The sequence below is a fragment of the Falco cherrug genome, chromosome 4 (assembly GCF_023634085.1).
Source record: "Falco cherrug isolate bFalChe1 chromosome 4, bFalChe1.pri, whole genome shotgun sequence".
Classification (NCBI taxonomy): Eukaryota; Metazoa; Chordata; class Aves; order Falconiformes; family Falconidae; genus Falco; species Falco cherrug.
The window spans coordinates 55,254,012-55,267,515 of NC_073700.1; the positions used below are offsets into that span (position 1 = coordinate 55,254,012).

Sequence of the window (13,504 nt, forward strand, 5' to 3'; positions counted from 1 at the left end):
TTTCAGTGAAGAAATTCTTCAGTCCTTGAGGGCCAACACCTGTGCCATGCTGGCCCTTCTTCATAGCACTGGTGCCATCCCCATTCCCTCCCACCACCCACACATGTTGCTTCTGCACGTGGGGCTTTACTTTTAACTCTTCTCGCGTGTGTGTGTGCAGAGATGTGTATATAGTGAGTGTGTGCGGGTACACCTGTGGTGATGGAGGCTGTGCAACTCATTCGCACTACACGTCTTTCCCGCCCGTGACGAATTAAAACCATAGAGTACCCTCCAGCGTAAAGCAGAGCGGCCCCATAACGCAGCACTTCCTGCGCGATGACGGCCGCTCCGGGCCAGCAGCCCAGCACTCGCTTTGCCGTCACCCCCCGCCCCCCCTAGCTCGGCGGGCCGTGGCGGGACGCGCTGACTGCCAGTGCGCGTGCGCCTGGCGGGCTATAAGTACTGCGGGCTGAGGGGAGAGCCGCCATTTTGTTGGGGGTATCGGGGCTTAATTAGTAGCTGTGAAGCTCCGCTGATAGCTGTCGCAGTGGGGTGTTAGTGCATTCCCCTGTAGGAGAAAGCTTTGCTGTTGGAAAAAAAAAAAAAAAAAGCTCAGCAGGTGCTGGGGAGGTTCGCTGGGGGAATGGGACAACTTCAGGGTTTAGGGCAGTGAGGCAGGTATAAGCTCTGAGGCAGCGTGAGGAGGAATAGGATCAGACAGGGAGAGGGAACATCACTAACAACATGATAAAAGATCCTGTACCTGAACAAGAAGCAACTAAGTCTTTGCACTGCCTCCTTTTCAAACGTTCCTTCTCAGCTGCTAGCATCAACTTCCAAAATCTTGGCTCTCTTACCCTATAAGAAAGGACTTTCTGGGGGCTTTCAAAGTACTGACACTCAGATATAGCTACTTGGAGCATGCTGTGTGTAGGATGAGGAATAAAATTGGGATTTATTCCCCGAGAGTCAAGGCTGCGATGGTGAATTATTCTTTCGTGCCCATTGTAAAAGCTCTCTGTTGAAGCACAGTTAGGGCTGTTCCTCCACCTTGAGGCAATAATAAATGTAATTGAAGATTCAGTTACATGCTGGTTTCAGGTGTTTTGCAAGATGGAAATAACTGAACCTACACTGTAACAATACTGAATTTAAGATAATGGGCCTTGCTTTTGACTATGTAAGGCATGAATATGCCTATAGTTTTTCACATTACAACATGCTTCAATTTGAGTCTTTCCAATTTTCAAGGCATACAAGCTCAGATTTCTGTTTGCTTCAGTGACTGAAAATGTCATTTGGATTATCAAGCTTTGTAATTGGTAGGGAACATAAAAGCCTTTTTGAGGGGTGGTTTGCATAGGAGAGTTCAATCTGGAAATTTAAGCTTTGTGTTACTAGGATAATTAATAAAAGATAGTATAGCTGAAGGTATAAATGATAAAACTTTTAACACCATTTCCCTTATTTAATTAAAAGAAAAAAGTCATTAGACGAAGCAAAAATAAGTAAGACTGTACCTGTAGGTTTGAGTTCCGCTTTCATCGAGCATAGTGGCGCTCCCACGTACATGATCTTCATCCAAGTAGTCGGGTGGATGAGATGTTGAGCTTTTACTTTGAGGAGTTGATAGAGCAGAACTTGAACCAATGCTTCTGGAAGTCCCACGGTGCTCAAGGAAGTAATTAGTAATTATTTCAAGAAGTGTTTTCAGTGGGTTCTCCTTTGCCTATCCAAAAAGAAAAATGAATGTTCTTGATGACTTCGAAACTCTTTGTCAGTCTTACCTGCAGCCTAAGATAGGGTGGTTTTCACACCATACAGTAGTTGAACGTATTAACTACGTTACAGAGTTAGCTGCCTCTGGGTGTATCCCAGTTGTAACTGTACAAACCTTCCAGATAACTGGAAGATGTCAGTTGGACAATGTCAAGAGCTCAAAGGTGTTGCTGCATTAGAGGAAGTAAGCATGATACATGAATGACCTGTTACAATCATTCCTTATCCCCATTTGTGAGAAAATCACTTTGAGAGGGGCGGAATTAGAGAAAAATTGGGTCCTAATAGAAGTGTAGTATTATAGAAGGCTTTTGGGAGTAAAATACAGCTATCGGCTTTCGGACGGTTGGCATGCACAGAATCTACATCACCACAGTTCCCTAAAGCACACGCCCTGCTGTCCTAGAGGAGCAGTGGAGGGTGGAGCGGAGTGGAGACACCGCGGCCAGGCTCTGCTGTACTCCCTGCAGGATTGGGAACGTGATGGTACCATACAGCCGATAAGCTGCATAGTGGCTCGAAAATATATGAGATTTCAGCTAAACACTGCACATTTTGGTAACTGCTGGAATACACTGTTTTTAATGTTACCTGGTCAAGCTGAGAAAAACATAGAATGAACTGCAAGTATTTTTAATACCCATGGTTTATTTTATGACAACTCGGTGTGAAGCATGGACTCTAGAACTCTGTTCGTGTGCATGAGATACAGGACAACACTCCACCTCACTTACTATATTGTTTCTCAACAGCGCTCTTGAAAATGTGTCCTGTGTACATGAGAATGTCATTTAAAAAAAAAAACCACAACCAAACAACCAACCAAACAAAACACACACACACACACAAAAAAATGTGACAGAAGTTTAGGGCTTGTGTAAAAAATGTTACAATGTCTGCTATAGTGATGCAACTACACTGGCAGATTTTTTTGAACTGACTTACTACAGGATAGTGTCATGATGCTTACCAAAAGCATCATGGTGCCTTAAGTCATGAGTGAACTGAAAATGGAAATTGTCCATCAATGTCCCTGTCATCAAATACTGCTGTCTGTATTACATTTCAAAGAATAATAAGTGCTAGAAGTGTAATTTTACCTGCCATGTTACAACATACAATGTTCTAAGTTGAAATGGGCATTGAAGGGTACTTCCAAACTTGAATAATCTAGCCATAATGGTGTTAAAGTAACTGCTCCTGGTTTGTTGGAGGTTGCATCTTGTAACAAGGGTTCATGAACCACCAAGTCCTCAGCTTCATCCCACAAGCTGCAGTCTCACCTAAATGTTAAGCTCTCCATTCCTCAGAGAACTGTCAGTGTTCCCACAGCAATGCTGCACTAGACACGAGCTTGAGTTCTCTGAAGTTTGGACATACACTAGTCTTGATCTGGTTGGCCTAGTTTCATGATATCTGATACCACATTTTGGGGAACATAATCTGTTTGCCCACCTTGTTCTGTTTGTACAAGGAGTGCAGATGTAGGACATTTCGAAGTTCATTCCTGTTACTGATGCTAAGTGCAGAACGTGGAAGCTCTCGGTCCATGGTAGTGATGGTTTTCTTCAAACCCTGAGAAGGAAAATTGTCAGATTTTGGAGTACGTGAGACAGTACAGTTTACAGAGTATTTTATTCTTGACTTTGTTGGATGTAATGTGAAACTTCTGGATGGCAGTAATTAGTAACAAGTGAACCCTTACAACCTATACTTAAATGGTACAATCTTGTATTATTACCCACAGATCTGAAAATAATTAAGGTAGCTATATTGTTTGTGAGATGGAAATTACCAAACATGGAAGAATGAAGAATAAAAAGAAAATCATAATTAAAAATAAAAAAAAAAAAAAGAAAAAATCTCTATGCAGGTGACTTCAGCTGCTAAATAGCCTCATAAGAGTGACTGGTCTGCAGGAAGGCCCCTGCTAATGCCTGGTCTTCTGGTACAAATAGTTGCATAAATACTGTGTTTGCTTTTTCAATGAAGATGTGATAAAGCTTTTCATAAATGTGCTTCTGACTTGGGAAATTACAAAGTCTGAACATCTAGCTCTCAGTGGGTTCAGAACCTTTATCATGAGCTGAAGTTATTCTGATCAGTCTCTGGTTGGAAATCAGTCAGATCTCCATGCAATCATCTGATTTGGGGTCTTCAAACTTCCTCAGGTACTTTTAATCTGTAGTCAGCATACATCGGTACTTCAGAAACTAAATGTATGGGCATCTCACTTTCTGGAGGGAGAGACTGATCTGTTGTGAAATGGCAGAGACAGATCCCAAACTAATTCAAGTGGTATAACACCAGACCACCTTTTTGAGAGAAAAAAAGTCCTGATTCCTTCCATGAAAGGGTTAGTGTTAAAGGATTTCCTTTTCTGTGAATGGGTTGTCTGGCTCAGATTTAGGGAGCTATGGACAAGTTGTGGTGAATAAAGGACTGTTACCACAGTTGGCACTGATACGTAGTAAGTATGTGGGGGAAGCAGGGGAACACTTGTCCAGAAGCTTGAAGGATTATTAGTGGTGCCTTCTTTTGACTCCAGAGGGTATCATAGGAAACAGATGTGGCAATTCAAGTATAAGTTCCTGTTGTAAGCTGCATGGTCTGTTTTACCAGCATTACCAGCAGGTCATTCCCTTTCTTTTTTTGCTTCCCTCCCTGCCACCCCTCAGTTTTACCTTTAAAGGTATCTAACTCAGAAACGTAAATGTCTTTAATTTGAAAGATCTTTGCAGTCAGTTGAACTGAGAGACTTGAGCCTCATACTTCTAGTAGTAAATGACAAATAATGAATTCTTCATCTGAAATTGCTGGCAAATGTTTCAGCTTTGTTTGCAAACATTGAAAATGTGCATTTGGAGACTGGATGCAAAGCAGATGAAGGAAATGGAGGTTTATGTAGCACTTAATAAAACGGTGGCTGTTTAATTTCTGATACAGGCTAATGCGTTCCTGACACTGGGGCACTGACTGGGCTGGACATCAGCAATATTTCCTTAGGATTAAATGTAATACAAGGTGGTAGGTACTTTCACCTGGAAATGTGAAGGTGCCCTTTCTTCTGCTCAGTCACACATTCCCCACACCTATGTACAGTACAAAGTTTCCTTTATAACACTAAGTTTGTGAAAAGTACAATGGCCTTTTTGCTCCCCTTGTGCCCATCCCCTTCCCCCCAGATAAATCTGCTGTCTGCCAAACTGTGACTGAAATCTGAAAAAAAAACCACCACCACCACCACCCCAAAAAAAAAAACAACAAAAAACCCAAACCAAAACAAACAAACAAAAAAACCTGTTACCAGTTTGTCTAAAACCGGTACCTTTTGACTTTATACATATATTTGTCCTGGGAAGTGTTGTATGCCTCTTGTAAAGACAAGGACAATAGCAAGACAGGGAATTGATGAGAAAGAAACCCTGAAACTGATACTTGATTTAATCTTGGGTTTTGCAGGCGTGTGTGGGTAAGAATCGGGCTTTCTCTAACACGGAGGAAGCTGGCTTCCATATTCCGCAATAAAAAGGCATTGTGGGAAATGTAGTGCAGATACTTACCCGACAGGCTTGTTACTGTTAAAGTCGAGCTGCTTTAAGGCAGGAATAAGTCCCCCCTCCCAGCATTCCTCAATTTTTAGTACGTAATATTTTTCATGTGTCATTCTCATTTGTACTAGCTGGAGAAAATCAAGACAAGTTACCTTTCTACTGAGAAATTCTCTCACCAGTGATGCAGCCACTTCTTCCACAAAGGAGTTGTCCATGTTTAGCCCGAAGTGTGCTTAGGGGGCGTATTCTTTACTTCGTCTAACAAATCACTCAAGTCTGCCAGCATTGCAGCAAGTCTGCCAGCATTGCAGCTCTTCGGCGCGGCTTTCAGCCCCTGCAGTCCTGGGGCGGCGGCGGGCTGGCTGGCAGCGGCAGGGCTGTGTGCAGTCCAGTTGCTGGAGGTACGTTGCTGTGGAGACCATGTCATCGGAAGCAGAGAGAACTCCTCCCCCTGGGAAGGAAGCCGATGATAGACTTAAAATTGAAAGAGCTCGTGGTGTAACACTACGGCAAGCATCTCAGTAATTGTTTTAAATAAAATTAGAGAAAGGAATGTTCAAATCTGAGAGAGGAGACAGTTTCCTGATATATGTATGTGTTTTTTTTTAAAGAGGCATACATAGTTATTTGCAACCTATTACCTCTGTGCTAATGCAGCTTTTAACTATGTATGTTTCTTTAGGAAAATTACACTCAGGTGTAAAACAAACAATCAATCCAGCTGCTAAATTAATCCTAATCTGTCATACTGGCAACATCTAGTGTGGGAGCACTCATCAATTAAGTCTTTCCTTTCAGCCTACACCTATGTTGGCCAGTAATACAATATGCTAAATTGAGATTGTGGTGGATAACACTTTGGGCTTGGGGATCTGATTTAGGTTGCAGAGGTCATATAGAAGGGTACTCTACTGAAAGGTATTGTCCCAGAATAGAGATTGCTCAGCCTGGGCAGCCTTTTCCAATAGTTGACCACTCTTGGGTGGGGAAGCTATTTTCCTTATCTAGTTAAAATTTCACTTGCTACAGTTACTGACTGTTTTGTCTCACCCCCTTTAACTGTGCCTTCTGAGGCAAGTCTGGCTCTATCTTTGTTTTAACCAACATTCAATAGCTGCATATAACATCTAGAGCCTTACCTGTTCTTTTTATGTTTAGGCTGAGCATATGCTGCCCTCTCAGTTGCTTCTTGTGTGCTTCAGCCCCTTAATTGCCTGACTGGTGCCTTGCTGTATGTGATCCACTTCATCTGTCTTAAACTGAACAGTGGAGGAAGGAAAATAAAACAAAATATTCCCTGTGTGACCTCAGGAGTGCTTCACAGAGGGGCATTTGTGCTTTTACTAGTGCATTCTAGTATGTGGTTAGGTGCCTTTGCTGCAAGTGTATCCTACTGACTAAATTTCAGCTTGTTTACCTGCTCTCCGAGAGCCTTTTCTGCAAAGTTGCTTTCTTGCGTAACCAAGTCACAGGCTGTGTTTTTGAGTGGGTATATTCCCTCTTATTGCAGGGCTTTGCATTTCACCTTCACCCATATTCACATATGCATGCGTAGCAGATCAAGCAGAGCACCCGTCTTCAGCAGCTAGTCTATCCAGCACAACATCAAAACGTTGTCAACACACTCCAGAAGTCTCTTGGGTTGGTTGTGTCAGGCCACGTTTCTCTCCCAGGAGATGTTGAGATGCTTGAAATCCTGCATGAGAAGCAAGATCTGGTAACGGTGAATCTTTTTCCAGTTCTCTGAAGAAGTCCTTTGCTCTCGATGGAGCAGACTGTGTCAGATCCCCACAGCAATAGCTCTTTTCTTGACCCTTGTTTTGGTCCTGACCCATAAGCTCTTGCCTGGCTCATCACTTGTTGCATAGCAGGTCTCTGCATTCAGACTGCTGCTTTGCATACAGCACAGTTCTCCTGTCCCCTTTTCTTTGCTTCTTTTCTCTTCTCTTGAAATCCTGTAGCCATCCTGTCAGGTGAGCCATTTTTAGCAACTTCAGACCTGGTGTCTTGCTTACTTATGAGTTAACTTTGCATCCAGAAGTAACAAATGGTATACCTGCAAGAAAAAACTGGCTGGGTTTTCTATAATTTTACTTGGTAGGGCTGAAATACCAGCCTTTATTCTGCCACATGTGCATGTCAGCTCTGTGACTGACAGAGGGTGGAACACGACTCACAGGACCCCTACAATGGAAGAACAGCCAGTGGAGACAGCAAGGGTGATGTGCCTGTGAAGCTTAGTGAACAATGCAAAAAAGCAGATTTTATTTCAGAAGGGACCTGGGAGGGTGGACTTTGTTTTAGGTAAATGACTGTCAGCACTTGAGTAGATCAGCTGGTGGTGTAAATATTTCTCCCTGAGTTCATTAAAAGAGTGTGTCCTGGTTTAACCCCAAACAGCAGCTAAGTACCATGCAGCTGCTCACTCACTCCCTTCTCCCCCAACCCTTTCCCCAGAGGGATGGGGAGGAGAGTTGGGGGAAAAAGCTAAAGTCTTGTGGGTTGACATAAGAACAATTTAATAATTGAAACAAATCAGAATTATTAATGATAATAATACTAACAACAACAATTGTAATGAAAAGGAGAGAGAAGGAGAGAGGAATACAACCCAAAGGAAAAAAAAAACCCAAAAAAACCAAGTGATGCTCACCACCCACTGACTGATGCCCAGCCAGTCCCCAAGCAGCGATTGGCAGGCCCCAGCCAATTCCCCGCAGTTTATAAACTGAACATGACACTCTATGGTATGGAATATCCCTTTGGCTAATTGGATCAGCTGTCCTGGCTCTGCTTCCTGCCAGCCTCTTAATGTACCTCCTCACTGGCTCCTGTACTTTTCCCCCCTTCTGCTGCAACGTAAACCCAATACACTGATCACCAAAATGCCTGAAGGAACAGGGATAGTGTAATGTAATGACTGCTCAGTGATTGCAGCACAGCTCTGGCTGTGGCGTTTGTAGCACTATTTAAAGACATTGGCACACAGTATTTTCAGCTACTTAGAATTAAATGTTTGCAAAAATGGAAGAATCTCTGCTCTGTTGTGGTTTAACCCCAGCCAGCCAGCAGCTAAGCTTCACACAGCCACTCACTCACTTTCCCCCTGGTAGGATGAAGGAGAGAATCCAAAGCTTAAAAGTGAGAAAACTCATGAGGTGAGAGAAAGATAGTTTAACAAGTAAAGCAAAAGCCACACCTGCAAGCAAAGCAAAACAAAGAATTCAGTCACTACTTCCTACTGGCAGGCATTCAGCCATCCCCAGGACAGCCAGGCTCCATCCCACATTAATGGTTGCTGGGGAAAACAAATGCCATCACTGTGAATAACTCCCCAGAAGGGGAATAAAGGTAGTGGATTGATTGATGCTGATAATATGCAGCTGTGGCCCTGCTTTGAGGGCAGTGGGTTGATTGACATGGATGATGTGCAGCTGTAGGGGGTGGTCGTCATCGTCATCATCATCATCATCATCATTGTGGTGGATGAAGCAGAGAGAAAGAGGATATGGATGAAGGAGGATGCTGGATGAAGGAAAACCTCAATGTAGCTGAGGTAAGGAGTGTGGTCTGGCCTCTGGAGGATGGAGAAACAGCATGGACAGTAGAGTTTGGCCAATGGTAAAGCGTTTTCGCTGTTTGCTTGTGCTGTGACACACCACCACCTCTTCCTTCTTCCCACATCTTATATACTGAACATGTCTTGACATCTGAAACCAGGACATGCTCACAAGTTGATTCCACGTCGACCTACTTTTGTAGAGTAGGAAGAACTCCCTAATTCTTTGTGGGAAGAAGAGAAGGGTGGGAAACCAGTATTATCAGATGAGAGTACTAGATGGCAGAGGGAAGTCCTGCAGGTGCTCGTGCAGTGGGAAGCCACAGGAGGCCTGTGGAGAAAGCTATATCAAGAGTCTGGGTTAGCATGTGAGGGGAAAAAATCTAGGTGCAGATAGTGAACTACAAAGATAATGTAATATAGAATGACAAAGGTAAGGTCTTCAGAGCTTTTACTTCTGAATCTCTTACAGTGTCTTACCCTCAGTTTCTCTTAGAAAAAATGGATGCTGTTACGTGTTTACAAAAAGTACAGGACCGTTTGCCTATTGCCAGCTTTTGATACCTCTGATTCCTTCTAAAAGAGGTAATGACTCTTGGAAGTGCATTTTCCCGAGCTGAAAGTGCCAGGAATGCCCTCTGGCTCCTGTAAGTCGCTATTGCAGCACTGAGAAAAGCTCTTGTCATGCAGCTACCGACAGAGCAGTACCGAGCAGTGGAGGTCTAAAGCATTTGCTGCATTGGCATGTGGCAAATCTCCTAACCTAGCCCCGCTGCAAAATCAGGTGTCAATGGCATGCTCCACTTCCCTGCAGCCCAACGCAGGCACCCCTGGGATCATGGGGTTCCTCAGCTGAGTAAGGTTGTGTCAGGCAGTGGGAAAGGGGATGTGCTATTTCTGTAGAAAATTAACTTAAGAAAATTCAGTGTGTAATCCCATGGAAGGGGATATTTTTTTTTTTACTATGTAGTATATTTATTGCTTTATATAGTTTTTCTGCCAGTAACCTTGTTACAACATACTCCAAAAACCTGTATGTTCAAGTGATCTGGGCAGGATCACTTCTATGCAGACAGAGGGATAAGGGACGCTGGCTGTCAAGCCCTCACTCTGCCTTTTGGGTTCCTGTTGATCAGCGGTAATGTGAGTTTGAGGGCACCTGCTGGGGATGTGTACCATGCTCAGCATGAGCACTGTTGGGAGAACATTTAATCAGAAGTCTCTGCTGATGATATCCATTTTTCCAGTGTCCGAGAACAGCAAGAGCAGATCTGCTTTGCAGAGGAAGGTGGGCGAGATGTCAAGGGTTACCACATCATGATTGGGGGTGGTGACATCGGCAAGGGTGCAGTCCCACATTTCCCAAGCATAGCAGATCTATCTGGAAAATACAGTATTTATAGACAGATAATCCAGACTATATTAATGAAAAGCAATTACTTAAAAGCATTGGCTATGCTATTTTTACTGTGTTTCTCCAAACTTATTGCCAAGTCTGGAGCACGGTAGCCACAGCCTTCTAGATCTCCATGACTGCATATGCTGATTATGGGAGTTAGTAGCGATAATGCTAAGATGCTTCTCTGCAACAGCAATCCAACTTCAGTCATCTCTAGTGTTACCGGTGTAGTATCTTGTCATATGTGCTCTACAGTCCAGTTTGATCATAGAACAGTATTTGGAGCACTACATGGCCAGTGCTCCTTGAGTTTCAGAAACAGCATTGCAGGAGAAGCAGTTTATAGTTGCCCTGTTTTACTTGAGCTACTTTGTTGTCCACCACTCTTGAACCATGATTTGAGCACTGGGTCGGGGGTGGGGGGGGGTGGGGGGGAGGGTGCGTTGGTTGTGTGGTGTGTGTGCAGGGAAGGAGAAAACAGATAAACACTTCCATCTTCCCATTTCACTGTTTTATATTCCCTTATTTTCACCAGCTGATGGAGTCATCAAAATCCCTCTGATGAATAGATGGGCAATCTGGGAGTTTGAGGCAATAAGTGTGGTGGTTCCTGCTCCAGCATGGTGTCAGCTACAGGCTGGAGCTCTCTCATATAGATATATAGGAGATACCTGACCTGATATATATATATATAACATACCTGACCTGGCATGCTGTGTTCTTTCCCCTTGAGAGTTCCCTAAAAAGTTCCTGATGTTTTGTTAAATATATTTAAGCTCAGATACTCTGATCTGATTAAGTTTTGGCACACATGGGTCTTTCCACTGTTGTTTCATTTGTCTTGGGGTAGACTGGAAGTGATTTTGCCTGACACAGGGTGGTTTGTGGTCTCCTTCCCCAGAGGTCACTATTATGGCCCACTGCTTACAGCCTACAACATTGCAAACTCCATCCCCCCTGTCAGATACATACTGAAGACTAGATTGTCTAGATCCTAACAGTTTGAGCCATTTGCTGTAACTTATGCAAACAAAGGGCTATAGTAGTAATGTACAGCAAAGTAAGCAACATACAGGCACCGCTGTTGTGGGATATATCCCTAGGCTAATGGGCCTAGCAACTCTGAGGCTACATGTGAAACCAGAGTGGCTTCTAAGCAATGTCGATTCATTACAGTGTAGGCATTTCACCACTGGTGGTTTCCCTTCTGTATCAATGTAACTTTATTGGTACTTCATCATATTTGTTATATGTAAAGGTATTGATTTCATTGCCTTCAGGTTCCACCCAGCAGGTAAATCTTGGTCCTCAGATTGTAGGGTCTCCATCCTTAGGGAATTCTACTGCTGCAGGTGGAGAGATGCAGCCTCAGCTCTTGGTCCGAGCATGTCTGGGACTGGCTGGTAGTATATGACCTAGATGAGTCTGGGGTGTTTGATTTTCTGCAGAGCTGTTATGGTAGATTACAGACTGTGTTAACTAACTGCATAGCTTGTTGGAGCTGAGATTTACACTCCTTGAGATTCCCTTTCTCCAAGGTCTCCAGAATGATTTTTGGTTGCATTGAGTGACAGGGTCTGCCAAGATGTGATGCTGTTGAGGCATAAGGGTGCTCAGCCGCCTTTTCTGTATAGTCCCGTAAACTTGATTCTCCTAATCAGCTGCCGGGTCAGTAGCAGCCAGCCCCTAATGCAGCAAGCCCAGTTTGGCAGCAGGATGCTGTGTAACCCATAGATGGGGCACCAGCTTCCAATGGTTTAACTGTGCTCTGACCTTTCCCCCAGTGCAGCTGCATCCCATCTGCTCTGGTTTTCCAGCATCTCCACAGCTGCTGCAGAGGCATTTCTGAGGCTGTTAACTGCAAATTTCCCATGTATCCTTCATCTCTGTCTGAGCAAAGGGCTGTTGAATGGTCACACTCTGGGGAAATGGCACTCCTGTCTGTGTGGGTCTATTAATCAACAGTAACTGGGGCTGCTTTATAGGCTTCTGTTTCTAATTAGTCACCAACCCCACAAGTATCACTGTCCAAGCTTCAGGATCCCAGTTGGTGACAGTCATGGTAGACACTTTGAGCTCACAGCCTGTTCACATAGCAGCTGGGGTAGCACAGTGTGTAGTTTAATTTGACTAGTTCAGCACCACTAGCTACTAAATATGTGCGATCCAGAAACATTCTTCTGGTTAGGGGCTAAGGGAAATACTGTCAGTAGTGTGAGTGACAGTTCCAGCAATCCAGCAAATGGGAGGTCTGGAAAGACTTCTTAAAATACTCTTTGAACATTGCGGTGTCTGTAAATATGAATAATTCCTGAGTAATGCACAAGGAGTAGAATAGATCTGGCTTTTAAAAGGCACCTGGAGTTAGCTAACATCTTTTTGATACAGAATTTTGAATACAATAGAGTCTGATATCAATGCAAAGTAATTAGAACAAGTTATATATTGCTGGTATAATTGCACAAAATTGTGTATGTGCTGCAATTTGTTGACTCCCATTGTTCTCAGCTTTGTGCTGTGGAGAACATAATTGCACTTAAGCCTGATGATTTAGATGCTTTTTGAGATTACCTTTATTTGGCTAGGCAGTGTTCCTGGGTGTTTGGGGTTTGTTTTTTTTTCTGAAAGTGCAGAACATTTCATTATATGTTAAAGGAGAAAGTGAAGTTCTGTAAAGATTTTCTAAATATGAAACGCATAAATGTTTTGTGAACAGAAGAAATTTCTGTAAATAAGAGTTTTGGAGAGTGACTGATTTATACAGGAAAGGACTTCACTGGTATATGGGTTGCTAAACAAGAAAGCTGGTTGAGCTCCTTGTTGCCAAAGCATTATTTGGGTCCACTGTTTTTGGGTTTTCTGTTGCCTGTCTTTTTTTTTTTTTTTTTTTTTTTTTTCCCTTAGCTCAGTCAGAGGTGTGGGGAAAAAACAAGTTCAAAGCATAAGAGAGAAACAGATGACTCTGACCTCTGTGTTCACACGTAGCTGCAGAATAGAGAGACACTTACCCAGGACATTTTAGAAATAAAGCTTTCATTCCTTCGTGTCCCCAGTAAATTCTGAACAATCCTGTTTTTCTTCCTGCACTGTCTGAAAAGATGCACAGGAGAGCTTCATCTTGTCTCATTGATGGCTCTCCTGTGATAACCCTGGGAGGAGCTGTGGCAGGGGCTCTTTTTCTCTGGGTGAGTTATTGGGGTTCACTTACCTGTTGTTCATCTGTGCTCCTTC

The 13,504-nt window shown here is 43.4% G+C and overlaps 1 protein-coding gene across 1 annotated transcript in view; it reads right to left on the reverse strand.

The window, feature by feature from the left end:
- MINDY4 (MINDY lysine 48 deubiquitinase 4) overlaps positions 1-5,742 on the reverse strand; it is an 82,534-nt gene extending 76,792 nt beyond the window's left edge. Inside the window, exons 1-3 of the mRNA XM_005442309.3 lie at positions 5,468-5,742; positions 3,217-3,336; positions 1,503-1,711 (exon numbers count right to left, since the gene is read on the reverse strand). Of these exons, the coding sequence (XP_005442366.2) occupies positions 1,503-1,711; positions 3,217-3,336; positions 5,468-5,530 (392 nt within the window). The 5' untranslated portion in view covers positions 5,531-5,742. The remainder of the gene's footprint in view (positions 1-1,502; positions 1,712-3,216; positions 3,337-5,467) is intronic.
- Between the last annotated feature and the right edge of the window lie 7,762 nt (positions 5,743-13,504).